Source organism: Cyprinus carpio, chromosome B3 (genome assembly GCF_018340385.1).
Source record: "Cyprinus carpio isolate SPL01 chromosome B3, ASM1834038v1, whole genome shotgun sequence".
Lineage (NCBI taxonomy): Eukaryota > Metazoa > Chordata > Actinopteri > Cypriniformes > Cyprinidae > Cyprinus > Cyprinus carpio.
In genome coordinates, this window is record NC_056599.1 from 20,314,824 (window position 1) to 20,334,801 (window position 19,978).

General features: G+C 37.9%; 2 protein-coding genes across 4 annotated transcripts in view; both read right to left on the reverse strand.

Annotated features, from left to right (window-relative positions):
• Positions 1-722: 722 nt before the first annotated feature.
• LOC109108770 (coiled-coil domain-containing protein 97) lies at positions 723-4,436 on the reverse strand. Its single transcript, XM_019121878.2, has 6 exons — positions 4,005-4,436; positions 3,151-3,303; positions 2,746-3,073; positions 1,462-1,701; positions 1,252-1,375; positions 723-1,037 (listed from the first exon to the last, which is right to left on the reverse strand). Exons 1-6 carry the CDS (start codon positions 4,101-4,103, stop codon positions 911-913), a joined length of 1,071 nt encoding a protein of 356 aa, XP_018977423.1. The 5' UTR covers positions 4,104-4,436; the 3' UTR covers positions 723-910.
• A 1,815-nt stretch (positions 4,437-6,251) lies between these two features.
• The window catches only part of LOC109108771 (voltage-dependent T-type calcium channel subunit alpha-1H-like), a 101,439-nt gene continuing 87,712 nt past the window's right edge, over positions 6,252-19,978 (reverse strand). Inside the window, exons 25-36 of one of the 3 annotated variants that reach the window (XM_042720158.1) lie at positions 18,958-19,047; positions 18,637-18,850; positions 14,853-15,004; positions 14,318-14,427; positions 12,483-12,616; positions 12,311-12,381; positions 11,423-11,501; positions 10,727-10,848; positions 10,342-10,647; positions 9,532-9,700; positions 9,279-9,433; positions 6,252-9,191 (exon numbers count right to left, since the gene is read on the reverse strand). In XM_042720158.1, coding sequence (XP_042576092.1) covers positions 8,202-9,191; positions 9,279-9,433; positions 9,532-9,700; positions 10,342-10,647; positions 10,727-10,848; positions 11,423-11,501; positions 12,311-12,381; positions 12,483-12,616; positions 14,318-14,427; positions 14,853-15,004; positions 18,637-18,850; positions 18,958-19,047 — 2,592 coding nt within the window. In that variant the 3' untranslated portion in view covers positions 6,252-8,201. The remainder of the gene's footprint in view (positions 9,192-9,278; positions 9,434-9,531; positions 9,701-10,341; positions 10,648-10,726; positions 10,849-11,422; positions 11,502-12,310; positions 12,382-12,482; positions 12,617-14,317; positions 14,428-14,852; positions 15,005-18,636; positions 18,851-18,957; positions 19,048-19,978) is intronic. The other 2 variants (XM_042720159.1, XM_042720160.1) reach the window with 2 other exon arrangements.

Genomic DNA, 19,978 nt, shown 5'->3' on the forward strand with positions numbered 1-19,978 from the left:
GTCAGATAATGCAGAGGTTAGTCAGTGTGCTTTTAGAAGTAAAGTATGACTTTTAAAATAAAAGGCTCTATTTACATTGTTATTACAAAGAAAACTGCACATAAATACTTTGCTTGGTATTGATGCATTCTTACATTTTCACCCTGCATTTTCTGTTCTTTGTTTTATTGGTTACATGTCAAAGGGACCTCACTAATTCTAGTTGTTTAATTTTTGTTTGTATATTTGCCTTGCATAACCTTTACTTTCCATCCAGCACCTGTCCTGTGAACATGTATTTAATTAGTATTTTTCTTTTTTGTGTTTTTTTTTTTTTTTATATATATGATTGTTGTTTTTATTGTTAATAAAGTATTTACTCCACATTTTATTGAATCTTCGGTGTGGTCTGTTCTCAGATTATTTAAATGCCACAGTTCTTTGAATTAAGTTTTTACTTATTTAATCACGTTACATTTTATTTAAATTGCTGCAGTATATCATATTCATTATTATTAATGGTGCAAATAGTCCATGTAGTCTTTCAGTTAATATGGGATTGATAATTAGGATCACTAAAGACTGCATGCATAGTTATATAGATGAACGTAAAAAAGTGAGTCTGGAACACAGCTGTCATGCCCATTTGTTTTATTATTAACCATTATGAAAAACGGTGATTCTTACATACTGCATGAATTTAAAATATGCTAAACAGCAAAAGCCTTTTAGAATGAAAACACTCAAAAGGAGAATTCTTTAAATGACCACAACATCATCTTGCAAAATAGTACTCTTTTATTAAAGACAACAAAGTGCTGATAATCACATTTAACCTACAGAAACAAATATCAAGCAGTAGATTATGATTAAGAATGTACAAAAATCTAAATTCTTTTTTCTGTTGTGAGAACATTCTATACATTAAGGGCTACTGCATCATATCCTCTTCCTCCTCCTCCTCCTCCTCCTCATCATCATCTTCATCAAAGTAGCGCTCCTCTGCATCATGGCTTACAATATCCAGGTTATCATAATCTGGATTCTCATCCACTTCACTGCAATGAAAATATCAGTTATTGTCACTGTAATACAGATATTTTTATATTACGATACAAGGTTATGTAAGAACTAAAATATGGGCAATTAGCTCTCTGCAGTATAGTTCAATAAATAGCAACAACTGATTTGAAAAGAAATACATCCTGGTAATGCAATATTCATATTTCAGATTGAAAATGAGACGTATGTGAGCAAGCACTATGATCTGACCTGTAGTTGAAGTCATCTTTGCCATCCAGGAAGCGCTGATGCATTTGACTGAGGAACTCCTCTCTCAGCATGGCTTTCTCTTCTGCATTCGGCTCCCACTCTGCCTGTCTGAGCTCGTCACTTTCTAAAACACACAAAAACACATTCATCCATAAAGAAACGACAGACATAAAGAATCTCAGTCTTGAGTCAGTCAGTGGGATCTCGCACCTTCCTCCTCAGACTCCTCCGCTGCACACTGCTCTCTCTCCTGCTCCTCCTCCAGGCGGCTCTGGATCAGTTTCTCCTGGTAGGAGTTGATAAGCAGGTCAGCGAGTCCCCCCGGGCCGCTCTTCATGGCCTCCTCGGAGCGCTGCAGGATCTCCTCTTCGCTGAGGTACTGTCCGATGTACTGCTCGTACAGCAGTGGATCTCGCACACGCATCTGCTCCTCGCTGAAGTACTGGCCCTCTGCCCAGAGACAAAAGTATCAAAGTGCTATTCTTGCAAGTTGAAAGAATCCTGAAGAAAATGTATCACGTTCCCACAAAAATATTAAGCAGCACAATCAGCATATTAAATCAGCATATTAAAATGATTCTGAAGGATAATGCTAGACTGAAGACTGGAGTAATGATGCTGAAAATTCAGCTTTGCATCCCATAAATATATTACATTTTAAAACATATTCAAATACAAAACAGTTCTTTTAAAATCATATTTCACAATATTACTGTTTTTGTAATATTTTAATCAAATAAATGCAGCCTTTGTGATTATAAGAGACTTCTTTCAACAACATAAAAAAAAATCTTACACCAAACTTTTGAACAATAGTGTATATTTTGACATTATTTTTACTAATTCTTCTTTTACTGAATGAAGTATATGACTTTATTAACAAACAAACAATTCTCCAGGTTCATCTGCAATCTTGAATTTTTTTTTCTTGCTGAAATGCATTTTGAGACTGCCTTCTCCGTGAGCGCTGAAACGTTAGAATTTGGCCAAAAAGTATTTTAACAGGAAGTGTCATTTTGTAACTTTCTGGAAGAGACATCAAACAAGCTGTGTCTCACTTCAGAGGCTTGCATACGTCATTGAGGTGGTCTCGTTTTTGTTTTAAAAAGGTTACGGTAATGAAACTGATTGTTACTCCTTTTGAGGTGTAAACTACTCTTAATTTCTTTCTTATTCTACAATCTAACAGTTACTCGATGTATGCAGCCAACAAATGCAACCTCCGAAACAGCCCATCTCTGAATGAGACACGGCCATGTTCTAACAATCATAAAGTACATATTCAATATTCAGCAACTTGTGCCAGTCTAATGAACGACAGTATGAACTATGCTGGTACATGAAAGTTGGCCAATCTGTAAATAACTACGGTCATTAATACATAAAAGCAACAGAAAATACTATTAGAAACTCAAGTGACAAACTGATTTGAAAAACAGTTCACCAGATTAAAACTCCAGCTGGTGTTTGAAAAAACAAAGACACTGTGCTTACCCTTCTGAAGAGCACGGAGAGCTGCATAACGATGGTTACGGACCCGTTTGCGGTCGGCTGTGCTGGATGCCCGTCTCTGAATCTCCCTGCAGTAATACTGCGCTCTGCAGTCACTGCTCAGCTGTGAGAAAGCCTCTATGTGCTCTGGCTTCAGGTGGGCCTGATAGCGCTCCAGAAATACCAAGGGCTTGGATTTGTACTGATCCATTAACACCTCCTTCTTCTCCTCCAGAGTTAAATCTGGCTCTCCCAGCTGCTGGCTTTTCACTGGACTCCCACTGGCTGCTATAGCCGCGATCATTGAGCTGAGACAGCTGGATGGCTCCTCCTGAGGAAAACAAGCAAGCGCCGCATGCTTAGACTCATGTGTAGAATTATACTGCATGAACACAGGGGACACCTCACCTTTTGATTTGGAGAGCTGCTTGTTGTGTTGTGGGCCTCCTTGACATCTGTCTCAGGAGCAGGACGTCTGTCTTGAGCAGCGGGTTCATTGCAGTGGTCTGATGTGTTAGGTTTAGGGCATGGCTCGATTTCACCCCACAATGCTGTCTTCGGCTTTAGAGAGCAGTGTTAACAGAGATTCAAGAAGTTAGTATCCTTTGGTAATGGTAAGAAATGACTAGATATTATCTACATCTAAAGGGAAAAGCTAGCATTTTGTCTTTACTGTCACTTTTCTCTCTCCTTCTGTTTTTTTTAAGTCGTGATGAAAGTTTGATTTTAAGGAAGAGGTGGAGTTTAAGCAGACTGAATGATTGGAAAAGCCTTCCTTCATTCATGGCCAGAGAAAAGTCTGTAATTTCACTGACAGGTCGAGGCATTTGGACTAAAAAATACATTTGATTAAAAAAAAATCTACATATGCATACAGTAGATGAATCATTCACAGTAAGATCAATAGCAGGCTTTTAGAAAAGAGAGTTCCCATTTCATGAAAGTTTTAATTTTACTTAATAAATAATGTTCTAGTTGTGTGTTACGACTTACCCATCTTTATTCAAAGAAGAATTCCTCATTTACAAGCAAATGTTTATCTTTTTACCATGCAATCTAATGATTTGTTTGTCAGTAAGGGACTATCTTGAAGTCTGCACTCTGTTTAAGTACATAGTAAAAAAATAAAATGTTGTCAATTAGATTGAGATGGAGCAATGCAACGTTATTTGTCTGATAGCATGTATCAGACCTTGCAAAACTGTCGCATGAATTGCATAAACCCTTCTGTAACAGATGTGAATGAGCTGAACACATCTCACCTGCACAGGTGCAGAGTCTGTCCATCTCTGTCTTGTCCCATAGCTGCTCATGTCTTCACCCTCCTGTGGTTTGATACGTGGCTCGATTTCTCCCCACATGTCTGTCTTCTACTTCAGATGGCAGTTTTAGCGCTAACTGCTAATGATATATCACCCCGACGTTTCTGTTTACCGTTGTTTTATTCTACCAAAAAATACCAACGCTAACCATACTAAATGTGTACTGTACTGCAACAAGTTAATATTTTTGGCTAAATATGCAGTAGGATATATGACAGACACTCGTATCACTTAATTAATGTAATCATTTTACATATGTCCTTCTACTTATCCTATATTCAAAACAACCACTCAGAAAAACAATAACAACAAGAAGAACGGCGCGTTCGTTGTGTGACCGTCAGTGCAGCCACACTATTAGTTCCGTGTGGAACACTTTCAATGCAATCGGAAAGTTCCGTTTATTCCAAAGTGTGTAAGTTCAGCACTGACCGTTAGATGGCGACAAACGCCAAAACACTGCTCTACTGCTTCTCCGTTTGACCAGTCAGAAACCTAAGCAAAAATAATTATTACAGCGACACAAATGTATGATCATAGGATTTTAGGAGGATTTTTTAAACCTCCATTTCAGGTAAGTAGAGAATAGCGCATCAAAAAAACTAAAACAATATTTGCCGCCAAAATTTCCACAGTGTTGCTGATAATAAATCTGTGGTAACTTGGTTATCTCATATTGTTTTATCATAATTTAAAAATACTTTACTAAGGCAAGCAGCGAATTTCAGTCACCTTATTCTGGCTTTTTTGGAAGAGGTTTATGAGACTTTAATACTTTTATCCGTTGTTATGCTCGACTTAATACATGTAGCCTACTTTACCTTCGACGACTGGAAAGTAACAGTGTAAGTAAATTCTTCAAAACATTCTGATTTGAATCGAGTGAGTGAATCACAAAGCGGTCCATAATATCTGGACAGCTGTCTGTTTTACCCTTCATTCTCATTCATTTTAAAGGCGGTTGCTCGGCTAGCGCAGGATCCCCAGAAGTACCCAATTCATTGTCTTTAATCATGGGCCTTTATGGTTTCTGGACCCCCTGAATAGCATGTTGACTTGGGCCCACCACGATCACGTTCCGGGCCCCTCTCTTATCGAATCGTCCTAACCTTTCCCCGTTATGGCGCCTCAGATCATGGGTGCTCAGTTCTGCAGACATGTTTAATGTATCAGTAACCTCAGACATAAATACCATAATAACAACAAAAACAGTAATACTAATAATAGACTAAACCCTTTAATAGTGACTATCCTAAAATATGTAAGACAGCAGACAGGGTATGTTCATTTCAGCTGGGTACTCTGCTTTAATATGAAATATTTGCAGTCGCAAAATGTTGCTTACATCCATTTTACATGTAATGTAAAATGTAATGTGTCCATGAATATTCAGCCACTTTTGCAAAAAAAAAAAAAAAAAAAAAAGATTGTATTTATTTTGCCAGATGGTGTAGTTACCTACTACATTTGCATCTACAGGGATCCTGACAATGCATGTCTGCATACAGGTGAAATGTGGCAGTCAACAGTTCCTTTACTATGAACATATCCACTGGATGAATTATGATGTAAGGAATACACTGCTTTTGAGTCCAAGTCTCTACTTGTTTCTATTGAGAATATTATTTCAACAGCTGTTTATGAGCTATGCTATAGTTCATAGGTTCACGGCCTCCTGGACACCATTTTAACCATTCATAAAAGATGAATCCCTGTCTAGTCATTATCTGAGATTTGGTTATGGAGATAAAGTTTAGAGTAGTGTAATTTAAGCTTCACTATTTTAAAGCTGGTGGGTCTGAACTGACTCTGCTTTTGACCTTATCTTTACTTGTTTGCCCCCTCGTTAAAAACAAAAGACAAATCGCATCTGATTGAAAACACTTTTTTTAGGGACAGTTTAATATATTAACATACTATTGAACTGTCTATATAAATTTAAAAACAAATTACACATCTTCCTTTTGCTAGAAAATGTTTATCTGTAGATGAGAGAATATCCCTCAGATTGTGTAGAAAGGTAAAAAATGATTGTATATAGCTCTTTAAACACTTCTTCTTTATCAGATAAGTCATATCAAAACCAAAATAATAATAATAATTTCTGACATTTTGCATTACACAAAGAAGTCTTAGTTGTAATAACGAGAGAGAAGGATAGAGAAATGACTATCCTGAAAGCTTGAGGAAAATGCTTTGATTATTTATTGAAGGGTTAAGGACATTAGGCTGCTTGATGGCAAAAGCTCATAAAAAAATAAAAAATAAAACAGCTAAGAATATCCATGTGCCAAAAGTGATTAAAACACTTTAAGCAGTTATATACTACTCCTTCCATACACTTCTATCATTTACTCAATAGCAATTTTTTTTAAAAACTCTCAACAATCCTCTTGCAAAAACATGGATCTAGTATCGTAAGATACACAAAACACTGCAAACATTTATCTCAAAGTCCAATGTTAAATTGATGTCTGATCACTTGTAATCATCCATGATTTTTGCTTACTTCTAAACCTTTTGCACTCATCTCAACATAGGCTATCATAAAATATTGCATTAGACAACAATAAGTGGGTTTACTCATTTCTACAAAGAGGAATACCTTGTAATTACATCTCAGTGCAATTAGATAATAAGTCTACAAATGGAAAATATCTGAAAATTGAAATTTCAAAAACTTTAAAAACATCCAGATGTTTGTATTTCTAAATCTTGCAATAACATGCAACTGATTTTCCCTCTCCATCTTTTGAGGAGACTCATACATGGAGGAAAAAAGTAAATTAGCCCAGCACAAAAGCTGCATCAACTATTTTAAATCTCAGGTGATACATTAATGACACTGGATATGTAGTTGTGTGATATATATCATTTAAAGAGCAGGATTTGCAGGCGTCATTTGCCTGTGATTTGCCAAAAACACCATGGCTTAGTTTAACTATACATAAATCACAATGATCACTTCTAAAAAAAATAAAATTCAAAACATTCCTTTGTATTCCTTTCATTAAACAGTTGTCTCATTGTTGCACAAGGGCACAAACCCAGAGGTGCCATTTCAAAGCAGAGCAGATCAAAAAATAGATCAGACGTGTGCTGATATAAACTCCCTCAGTCTTCTGCTTTGACAGTCATAAAGTTTGAACATCAGGAAAAACAGAACAAGGTCACATTTACATTTGTATTACTCTGTCCTTCACATGCAACTTGTGCCACAGCCAAGGGCCACAAAGTGTTAAAATAGGTTATGTTGTGGTTAAATTAGGTTACAATGTAGAGTGTAGCAGAAATCGTAATATACATTTTGAGATGAACCTGAGCATGGTAAAGGGTTGTGTATGTGAGATGCACGTTACTGGCTATGTTTGCTTAAAAAGTGAGTAACCTTACTGGGTAAACTTACAGAAACATTTATAGTGTATTGCACTCAGGCTACAGATCATTTGTAGTTTGGTTCTCATTGGATCTATATTATACGACACACCCCATCCTCCCAATAGAAAAATAAAAATCATCTTAATATCAGTAGGCCTAAACAGACTAGAATTGATCCCACAGCTATTTGATTAAAAAATGTACATTCACAAGAAGACAACAGAGGACAATTCAAATTGATATGTGCAAAAACATTATAGATCTCTATAAAAAATATGTGCATGTGAATAGAGCTTGTTTCTCCACTAATACAATATGTTCTCTATTTACACGTCATGAGTCAATAAAATACATAACATGTACAGTTCTTATTAGTCTTTTAATCTGTATACTCTGTCTTTACAGAAAACATTACCGATGCTCATGACAAAGAGAGGAGAGACTGACAAATATGATACAGATGATACACAACACTACACATCCTGAACTCAAATCAATGTGATTGAGCACTGGGATTAAAATTAGAACCAGAGTTCCATTTGGAAACCTGAAATTGCATATCCCATGTTCAACACAGTCAGATCAAACACTGTTCCCCGCTAGGATCGCTTGCCATTCCTGGCTGGCTTTCATGATGATATTACATCTGAAAAAGAAATAAAGAAAACTTTGGCTACAGAAAGAGGTCGACATCCCCTGTTCAACTAGTTGCCGCACCCTTGAGTGTGGACGGTAAAATTTGGCTAAAGCCGATGTCCCTCATTGCGCTGTCCTGTTTACAGAGCTGAAGTCTGTGGATTCTTCAAACCGGCTGTCAAAGGGAGGCGGCTGTGTGTTTTCACACAGAATGCCTGCCAGTCCGCCCATTGGGGTGGGGTGCGGCATGGACAGATACTCGGCACAGTGAGAAGGGTGCCGCTCTACTTTGATGAGCGGCTGGGTAGACAGCTGGTTCTCCGGCAAATCCAGAGAGTCCCGCTGCAGGGCTAGGTCATAGGATGGCGTCCTCCTCCGTAGTAGCATGCTGCTCTCCGACAGCTTTTTCATGGATGCGAGAGAAGCGGGAGCCTCCGTTTCAAACGGGGGCTCGATGGAGATACAAGGAGGGCTCATCTTTTTCTTCCGGGGAATGTGCAACGACTGTCCACGCATGGGAACGTGCCTCTTCTCACTGAGTTCTTGACCAAACAGCCCTTCATCTACTGAAGAGCAAATCTCAATCGAGTGCCTCCGATGGTCATCGGTACCATAGGGTTTTTCCAGAAAACCTTCCGTGTCCACGCTGAAGCACTTCTTCGGGTCTTTGACGCTTAAGTTGGCAGCGCTGCTGCAGTTCTTCACGGGGACGGGAAGCAGCATCCCTGAGGTGGTGTAAGGAGAAAGGGAGTGACTCCGGGCTTCTGCCTGAATCCCTACCCACAGCCGTGCTGTACTGTTGATGTGGCGGACCTCCTCGTCGGTCGGATCAGCGGAATCAAACATGGAGCCACTGGGGCTGGTGCTTCTGCTGCTGCTGGCCAGGCTGGAAGGTGGAGAAGGGATATTGTGCTGGCTATGGGGCTGCTGGAAGGTGCAGACACTGGGGGCATGTCCACGTGGGGGCAGCAAGGGTGACCCCTGAGGGATGCTGGGTCCGGCGATCCGAGGAACACGCAGCTTGAAGCTGCCTGTAGTTATTCCTACCTGTCTGTCGGGTTTGTCTTTGAAGTCGAAACTTTGCACGTTGACGGCTTCATTTTTAATTGCCTCCTGAAAAAATAAACATAGGACAACGTAAACTGCAAGCACTGAACAACAGTGAAGCACTTAATACGGATGGGATGAGCGAGAGTATACCTGTCTGCGTAAAGTCCTGCCTATGCTGTGGGTTGGAGAGGGCATGGGAGGGGGAATCTTGGGGAGGTAGTTGAACTGGGAATGGGGAGGAACACCGGGGACTTGGAGCAGGGAATGGCTTTCGCATGGCTGGGAGTGGACTGAGGTGATAGAGCCTACAGGAAAGGTTAATGAAGACTTTTCATAAGTTTTTTTCCCCTTTAGATATCAGTAATTAGTAATAGACAAAGTCATGTACTCTGATTCTTTATACCTAATTCAAGGTACCCTTGACTGGCTTCCACTTCTTCTAGTGGATAAGGAGCACTGGCTGGCCTCACAGGGCGAAACATGTAGCTGTCATTGGGCAAAGAGTGCATCCTTGACACTGACATTTTCCGTGGAGAGAGCAAATTCTCCTGTGTTCTTTGCATCCCCTCATCCTGCGGAAGAGAAATGTATTCTTCTGCTTTTGCCCTCACACATAAACTCACAAACCTATAAACAACTAGAGCCAAGCTTGCCAGGTTCATTCACCAGCTCGCTGCAGCTGACAAAGCAAATACACTCATTGCCAGAGCAGCCCATAAGGGGTAACAAATGTTCCTGGCCTCCCTGCAGAGCCTCACTTCTCACTGTCCACATCCCCTCAGCATATTTTCTGTGTATTGTGACAACTCAGCACCCAATAAAACACAAATGCAATTCTGCTGCCCGCAGCTAACTCGGGCTGCTCCTTATAGAGTTAATGGTGCTCAATTAGTGCAGAACTAAACTAAGAAAACAAATGGGATGAAGTTTCTTACACTATTGCCAGTTCATTATACCCCCAAATATGATGATCCCCCAATGAAAGAACTAAAATATAAAGGCAGATATATATTTTCATGTATAAAGAAAAATATTAAGTGTTATATACCCTAGTACTCTGTTGCAGCCCCCTTGAGTTCCCCAGATCCCAGTTTGAAAACCATTCATTATACTAAAATGCCATAAATACATGGTTTAACTAAAACATTCTTTCTTTTTGACACTGTTTATTAATGACTTCTGAGACATTTGGGGCAAACCGTGGCATGTATACCTGTCCAGGTGAATCTGGGTGTGGTCCTATATAAGTTGCCCTTCCTTCCGGCCCTGAAGAGCTCCCTGCTGAGACGTTGCTGAGACGTCGAGCCATTTCCATCTCCATCTCAATCTCAGCGTCCATTTCTGCATCTTCTTTAGCCTCCTTATTGCTCTCCTCCAGGTGTTTCATCAGTACAGCCACCACCACGTTAACCAGCACAAACTGAGCCATTAGCACAAAGGTGACGAAGTAGATGGGGGAAACCAGGGGCAGATAGCTGAAGCAGTTACTTTCATTTGGAAGGCACTCTCGCAGAGTGTCCTGCAAATATGCAACATGTTAATGCATAAAACTGCACCTATAAAACACTCTCAATACAATTAGAAAAAGCACTGTATACCTTCATTATGCCATTCCAGTTGTCCCCCGTTGATATTCTGAATAACGTTAAAAAGGCCATTCCAAAGTTCTCAAATGTAGCATGTCTGCTTAATCCTTCACATGGGTTGTTGTCATTGCATTCTAGTTAAAATATAGGTAAATAATAGTTTGATGACAGTCAAATACTTTTTATACACAAAAAGTATTGCTAGACTATCACTGAATGTGTTGCTAAAAGTGAAGATAACCTAACAGAGTCTCCTGTGTTACCATTAAAGAAGCAAATGAGCTGTTACCCCCAGACACGTCTGACACAATAATTAGCATTGACTTTAAAGTTGAAGGCTAATGAAAGTAATTAGAGTGCTTGCCCTTTAAGAGAAAGCATAATCCTGTCATTCGTGTTCCAGAGGCCTCTTGCAGGGATATAAGTAACATAGAAATGTCTATTGGAGCCTAGAGGTTATCTTACAAAAATGCTGCCATTGCAGGAACAAGCTCCAAAGATCAACAGAGCTAATTTAGGTTCTTCTCCCATTATGACAGCACTGTATTCTAAGGAGAGCTCTCAAACTGTAAGAGAAGCGTGCCTTTGGGGACCAAATTTAAGCATTTCTGAGTCAAAAATGAGAGTGGCAGCTAAGGTAGAGCAAAGCTGCTAGAACTGTGAAATGGAGAGCTCAGTATAAACAGTGAGCAGGATTGCAGCACTGACCTAGTTTCCCAAAAAGCTCCACACCAAGTGCCGCATAAATGAAGAAGAGGAGCATAAACAGCAAGCCCAGATTTCCCACCTAAAGAGAGGAAGCGCATTATCACAGTATGTTATTAAACAATCAATCATGGGGAGTAACATCATGTTATAGATATTTGATCTCCAACTTTCTCTCTGTCCTCCCCCACGTCTTACATATCCACACAAAGACAAAAAACAAATGCAATTGTGCAGTACATCTATATCTCTTTAAAACAAAATCACACACACAGCATATGGTATACACTATAAAAATGCTTTGTCAGGTAATGTTTTGTTTATAATACGCTGTGCAGTATAGAGTTACTTTAGCTGTTAAAATGTTATTCTCAGTAACACTTAAGTTTAGGGACCAAATCTCACTATCAATTACTTGCTTTTTTGCATGCATATTACTAGCATACTGGCTGTTTATTAGTACTTATAAAAAACACATATTCTGCATGACCATATTCTACACCCCAAAATCTAGCTCAATAAGTAAACTTAAGAACTATTACAGTATTTAGGAGTTTACTGAGGCAAAAGTCATAGTTAAGAGTTACTTAATAGCGAGAATTGGAGCATAAAATAAAATGTGACCTTATTCTCTATATCATAATGTTTTAAAAGTACATTTTTTGCAACCTAATGTACGTATTTGGCAATGTTAAATAATATATAACTATAGACAAAAAATGTCAAACTAAAAAATATTTAAAAAATTTAATTATGTATAAACATAAATGTAATATAACACATATAAATACAATATCACATAACAAATAATATAAATATTTTTATAAAAATAAAAATATATGTATTATTAAATAAATACATGAATGAATAAAAACGCACAACATTAGTTACCTGTGGTAAAGCTTGCATAACTGTGTCTAGCAGGGATCTCATGCCTGTAGCCATCTTCAAAAGCTTCAGTACTGTGGGCAAAAGCACAAAGAGGCACAAATCGAACCCCACAAATCTATTTGTAATAGAACATGCAAATAACTTTTTTGTTAACTAGCCAAAATTAAAGTACCTCTGGCTATTCTCAGCACCCTCATGATGCGGATGATGGTGGGGTTGATTGGCAGTGCTGCGTTCATCTTGATCTCCTCCAGAGTGATGCCCATGATAGAGAGCAGGACTATGGCTAGATCCAGCTGGTTCCATCTGCCATCACATTACAACATCATACAGTTAAAATACCGCATCCAGCAACGAGCATCGTTTAGCTAATCGGTTTTTGAGCATTAGGCAAGCTGAGCAAACAAACCGTACACAGATTTATGAGCATATTGCAAATAGAACAACACACTGTTGATTGCACCTGTACATGTGCTATTGTGGGATTAATGATAAGCAACATGGATCATGACTCCTTTTAATTTAGCACGTTTCATTTAACTGAAACAAATGATTAATCTCGTTCCCTACGCATGATAGATGCCACATATTAAAACATGACTTAATCACACTGTCACGCTTAATTACAAAAGTGTTTTACAATGTGTTACAGAGGATAGTGAAGTTGCCCTGTAATAATATACATAATTCATTTAAGGATATAAATGCTTGATTACGTCCGAACCAAATGCACTGCAATAAGATTCAAGTAACAAGCAATTTGTCTGTCCACACCAGACTCATCTTAGCTACGCGATGCAACAAAATCAATCAACAATCAATCACAGCCAATCAGAAGAGCACATGGGCGGGCTCTCTCTGCAAGCGCACTGCACTTTTAACAAATGAGTGACTGATACCATCTTTGGTATGGAAGTTTATGTTTCCTTTAATTATTTTCAAGATCTGAGGTAAATTATCCACTGTTGCTTTCAGTATGGTAATAAAGGTCACACGAAATGGTGTTCGATCTCATAATTACACCCTTTTAACATTAAATAAAGCACAAAATCAGTACCTCAGATCATCATTGTCAGAGTGTGTATGTTGATCTAGCCACAATGTCGCAAATAAAAATAGAAACCATTTCTAAAATAGAATCTACTGTCGCTCATCGTATATTACCTTCATGGCTGGTTAGGACAAAAACTCTGATTAACATGGAAAAGATACCCTTTATGCACTTCTGAATAGGACAGTCTTTTGTTAATTTCAGTTATATTTATAATATTGCCAAAAGAACAAAAGTCTGAAGCATAAGAGTAATTTACATAATCCTCCTTTTAATCTCTCCCACCCTCTTTTATCCCTTAAGAATAGATATTTTGATTGTAGTTCTCCACTAATTACAGTGAATAATTTTTTCTGTCTGATCTAAGTGAGAGTCAGTCATGCTTTGATCTCATGTCTTTGTTGGCTTGAATAATCAATCAGTGCACAGCATCTCTGAATGAAGATAAAATATAGTATGCTGTACACAAAGCTGATGGGGTCTTTAATTAACTTTATTGGGTTAAGCACTTGGAAATTACTGCATGACTACAGATATCTAAGGATACACATATATCCAATGCACAAAGAGAGCATGAGATAAGGGACAAGGTCACTGAGGGGTTAGGGACAAGACTCCCCATAGACCTTCTTAGAGAGACTTTAGTATCAGGATTAGAATAAGAAGGCTTAGTTAAAAATAAATTGGTAATGAGAATGTAATGTATATAGCAAGTGTAATACCCTAATACCATCTAAAGTGCACAGTAATAAACACTTGTGAATACAGCTTGAATCCGTAATTGTTTTGTAAGTGAATATATAATCATTTTAGCACATTATTTCATAATATCAATATAAAATGGATTTTATTTCCAGAAATGTATTCAGTGCAATATATGTATATTGTTTATTTTATTTACAGTGTATTTACATTCACATTAGACATCTATAGAGCCATACAGTAGGTCAGAATACCTGTCTTTGAAGAATCTCCGAAAACCAAATGCCACAAGCTTGAGTAAAGCCTCAATTATGAAGATGATGGTAAAGACATAGTTACAGTATTTCAGTCCCTCTTCAAGGTACTGTGTGAGATAAAAAAAAATGATTTCAGAGATTTTAATGCTGCAATTTACAGGAAAATAGTATTGTGACGCTTAAACTACTTTTAATAATGGATAAATGTCTTTGCATTATATAAAAATATCAAACTAGGGGCCAGATTTAAGAAAATCTTAAGAATAAGTTCGTAAGGTAATTGTTTTTAATTGTAGAACGATCTTACAGAGAAAGAATATAAGAACATTTATTAGAATGTTTTTGAAATACAAAATATTTGTAACTTTATTCTTAAGAATGTTTTGTGAATCTGGCCCGGGTGTCATTTATTTTAAGAAAGCAAACACTTTTAAAGTTTGTTACTTTAGGTTTCAAATGATGAAATGCAGCTTTATGCAACTGTAGATCCCCAGATCAAACAAATTGAGATTCAAAGTGTTCATAGACTCACGCGAGGCTGATTGAAATGCTCAATAGACATAGTGACCACATTGATGCCGATGATGCAGGTGATGAAGAGGTCCAGGTAGTGGTTGGTACACAGTGTGTGGATGTAGAGCCGGGCTGGAGAGTAATCTGCATAGTACGGCCTCTGTTGGGCCTCTGTTGATACAGTCATACAGACAGACAGCAGAAGAGTCAGTGCAGGGTAAACACAGATAAACCAAATCACTGATGCAGAGGAAAAAGGCTCTGGGTGTGAGGGGACGACTGCTGCAGAGAGGACCGGTACTTATCTTGCCACCATTGGGATATTATTGCTAAACTATCCGTTTATAGTCCTCTCATGCAGCACTTGTGCCTTGGGTTTCAAGCATGCTGCTTTGGTGAACATGCCGTTGTAAACATGGCAGTATGTGGGAGAACCTATGAAAGGACTTCTGTGAGTAGCACAGGTTACGGGAACATATTGAGTGTTTCTCAAGGAGAGCTTAGAGGTGACTGTTTATCGATTAGTTGTACTGTGTGTGACATATTGGACATGACAGCAACCATAAAACTGATTTGAGTTTGAATCCATCTTTCTGAGTCTGCCATAAAAGCATGTTTACAGGTAAATACCATATGCCAAGAGAGAAGCCTCTGAGCTACTGAATATCTGATAGAGATATTAAACATGCAGGTACAACACAAGCATTAAATGAAACATCTCTCCCTAGCTGATAGCACACACATGGCCACCCTGAAAGTCTTACATAGTTGCACACAGAAACAGCCTGTCTTTCAGTATGATGGGATAATGGCAGGCCCAGATGGAATCTGTTAACGTTTTCAACATGTTCTGATGTGAATTTGGGGAATATCTGATTAATTATGTACTCTTAGTAATAGCTGAAAGATTTATTAGCAAATTAGTCCAAATGTTTAATGAATGAGCTCAAGGGTAGAGCATTTTATTTTAATTTTGAGGAAATCCGCTGAGCTTTCTGTGGGTGCAGATTCCGTCTGGGTCTGAATCATGAACAGGTCCACAGATTTGTGATTTGGATATGTTGTGTATATATATAGATATATAGAAATGTTTCTTCAACTTCAGGTACCTTTGTGTCCAAAGGGTTTTTTTTTTGTTTATGTCCCAACTACAATCATCTAAACAAATGTGAAATGAACAGTTGAAGTATTTATTGCATAAAATTTTCTGTTCAAAATTATGTCCCTCACTTATGGCGTCATTTTCGTTTATTGAGTTATGTGTGTCTGTGAGCCTGAAAATTAAGGTTAAGGTCTCCTTATGTTGTTGTAAACAAAATTTTATCATCACAATTTCAACTAGAATACTATTCAGCACAATACACAATCAGAGATGTGATGTGAATTTTCATAAGAATTCTCCTGTTATGTATGACAAATGTGTTTTTTTAATATTAATATTTTCTTAAAGTCCACGTGGCCACGTTTGAAGAAACACCTTTCTATACTAGGGATGTCCCGATCAGGATTTTTGTGGTCTCAATGCGATCTGAGTCAATGAGTATCTGTCGATACCAAGTCCTGATCCGCTACTAATTAAGTTATTAAAATTAACCCAATGTACAGTATACAGAGTTGTGCAGAGAGTAAAAGATATATATATGTGTGTGTGTGTGTGTGTGTGTATACATATATAAGATATATACTCTATGTATATATCTGCACACTGTATAAAGACATTTGTAGAATATGGGACTACTGATGTAAACTTCTTGCATTTTATATATACAATAAACAGAATAATTACAACATAAAGGTAAAAAAGTGGAGATATGGTTAGAAAGCATGAAGCTCGCGTCTTTCAGTCAAATCCGAAGCAAGACGCAACACCTAGCAATGCGTTATGACAACGACATCTCAGATAGTCTGAAGGCACATAAAAGTAAATGATAAATGAATGAGTGATCATTACAAAAGTGCGCGTCAAATATATATTTTTTGGTTTTAATGGCAGCTAAGCACGCACATTTGAGCATCTTCATTTCCTTTTAATGGTGGTTGGCAAATCTACTGTAAAGTGAATACTGCCACCTACTGCACATCACCTACTGATCCCGATCCTTGAGATCAGCTCGGGGCAATCCCTAATTTATACAAATATTTGCCTTCTTTTCTTCCCTGTCTTGCTAAATGCACTCTGCATTGAGGACTGTTTTGTGAGATGTCCTTCGAGCTATCCCAGGTGAATGCATTGAGGGGTTCTTTGAATAGATCCAGGGAAATAAAATAAAACTCAACTGCTATGGACTCGGCTTTGAGCACTATAAGTCACAGTCACATACACGATTAATCCCTTGACTGCTGTAAAGGCTGGAGGAGCCAAGTGTGACAAACGTAGATAAAACTGTCAGCTTTTATGCTAAAGATCATTTATCAGGAAGCTTTGCCCTGGCAGGCGAGGTGCTTAAACAAAGAACACACTTCTTCACATTTATTCGTTTAGTCACTTAAAATCATGGCCGGCATTCTTAGATTCCTTAATGCTCACAACCAGACAACCCTAATAGTGCCCTCAGTGTACCAGACTGATTTAGACAGACAGCCAGACCACAGGCAACTAACCATATGCAGTTTCTCAACTGGATAATATGATGTAACTTTCCTTGATGTAATATTAAATCAATTTTGCAATAGAGTTTGTATCTGTCTGATACTGTCGTTCAAAAGTTTGGGGTGAGTTAGAATTTATTAAGAAACTATATAATTTTATTCAACAAGGAAGCATTAAAGTGAACAAGTCATAGTAAAACCATTTGTTACAAAAGACTTCTATTTAAAATAAATGCTGTTCTTTTGAATCAGGAGAAAATTATTTATCATGGTTTCTACAAAAATATTAAGCAGCACAACTGTTTTCAACACTGATAATAATAATGAATGTTTGTTAAGCAGCAAATCAGCACATTAGAATGATTTCTGAAGGATCATGTGACACTGAAGACTGGAGTAAGGGGATACATCACAGGAATAAATTAAATTTTGTCTTACATTTTATTGTTACTTTATTTTTGATCAAATAAATGCAGCCTTGGTGAGCGTAAGAGACTTTGTTTTTGAGACTTCAAAAACATTAAAAAATCTTACCGACCTAAAACTTTTGAACGGTAGTGTAAACTTGGTGGTCGTTCACAGAGGACGCACTCTTGGTCTAAGTACACATGCAGACTGACATTTTTGGCCATTGTGCCACATATCATGCCATGATCACACATAAAGCATGATAACATATTAAAAGCAACTTTTTCAAGCTTAAAAGTCTTTGAAAACCATTATTACATGCAAGGATAGGCAAACAGCTTTTTGTTGCCTGTTATCAGTAAGTATTTTTTGGCGAGGTGCGTTAATACTTCAACCTTGAATTGCTCTGATGGTAGGAAAATGAACACTTAACTAACACATTAAATAACCAGTCCTAATTAGTACTAGTTCAAACTTCTATTAATTGACCACACTACAGTATATAGAGTATTCATAGCAAAGACACTCTGCTGCTTTAGCCATGATGCTGACCCCATATGTACTTTGCAAACTTCCCCTGTTGGCTTGTCATGCAGCATTTTGTGTTGCGGGCATCTCATGCAGGAACATGCTGCAGTCCATCACAATCCAAGGCTGACATCAGGTCAGTGCCAAATTGTGCATTGTTTTTTAAATTTCATCAGCCTTTTGACTGCTCCTGTCATTTAAAAAAATAAAAAATCTTTCTCTAGCTTTCTCTCTCAGGCTCTGGAAGCAGGCAGTGCTCAGAAAAATAGACTACCGACCAGACACGCTATTCGCCTTACTCCTGCGCTTTTTCTCCAGCAGTCTTTGCCTCTTCTCCTCACGCAGGCGTGCCTCCTCTTCCTCCTGGTCCTGACGACACTTGTGGAAGTTCTCCACCACCACTCCCACAAACATGTTCAGCACAAAGAAGCTGACGATCAGCAGGAAAGAGATGAAGTAGAGGAGCATCCAGGGGTTGTGATTGCGCTCAGGCTGCAGGCGTGAAGGACAGGAAGATAGAGGACACATCCATCATAAAACAAATTAGGAAAGTCATGTGATTAAAGCCATGTGCCAGAATGAGCAAAGCAGATCCAAACCTGCATGTCCACACCAACAGCGTCCAACCCATCATACATTATATTGACCCACCCGTCCTTACAGGAAAGCACGAACAGCGACATGAGAGCCTGCGGAAGAGAGACACGTGCCGCCAAAACCATCATTCATTCAGTGCGGTTATAAAGCTCGTAATGACAATCTGGGAATCATTTCAACCATAATGCTACAGACTACATTTGCTGAAGGTCCTATAAAAATGAAAAAGCAATATGACCTCACTTTTTCACTCAGCTGATCGCTTTATTATGCTTAAAGTGATAGTTCACCCATAAATGAAATTTCTGTCATTAATTACTCACCCTAATGTCGTTTCAAACCCATGAGACCTTTGTTCATCTTTGAAACACAAATTAAGATATTTTTGATGAAATCCAAGAACTTTCTGACCCTCCATAGACAGCAATGCAACTACCACATTCAAGGTCCAGAAAGGTAGTAAGGACATTGTTAAAATAGTCCATGTGACATCAGTGGTTCAGCCTTAATTTTTAGGAAGCTACGAGAATACTTTTGTGGGCAAAGAAAACAAAAACAATGAAGGATGCATGATATGAAAAATTTTAACCGATACCGATAACCGATAATTAAGTCCTTCTCATGGCCGATACCAATACAGATAATGATAACCAATAAGTTAATATTTTTATATTATAATTTTCATATAATCTACAGTTTGTACACCCAGGAGAATAGAAAATCTACTGTAAGAAGCACTGATTAAACTGATATTTTAGTAGCGCTGGCCTAACTATAATGGCAAACATCAGTCTTAACTCTTCAAACGTGTTTATTTATTGTGTAAGTCACCACAATACTCAGTAACAGAAAGAGTTTAACAGAACTATGGTTTACCTGCAATTAACAGCTTATTAAAAGCAAATTTATATTCAAGTATTGTAGTAACATGGTAGATATGGGTTTTTTTAGAATTTTGTTTTTTAGGATGAGGAAGGTATATTGACTTTAAGTTATGTTTTTCAAATACCTAATAAATAAAAT

Coding starts and splice junctions, on each gene's coding strand:
- LOC109108770 (XM_019121878.2), bottom strand. CDS start 4,103: ATGTGGGGAGAAATCGAGCCACGTATCAAACCACAGGAGGGTGAAGAC. Junction 3,304..4,004: donor CAGACTCTGCACCTGTGCAG/GTGAGATGTGTT, acceptor TGCTCTCTAAAG/CCGAAGACAGCATTGTGGGG. Junction 1,038..1,251: donor AAAGATGACTTCAACTACAG/GTCAGATCATAG, acceptor TTTTCATTGCAG/TGAAGTGGATGAGAATCCAG.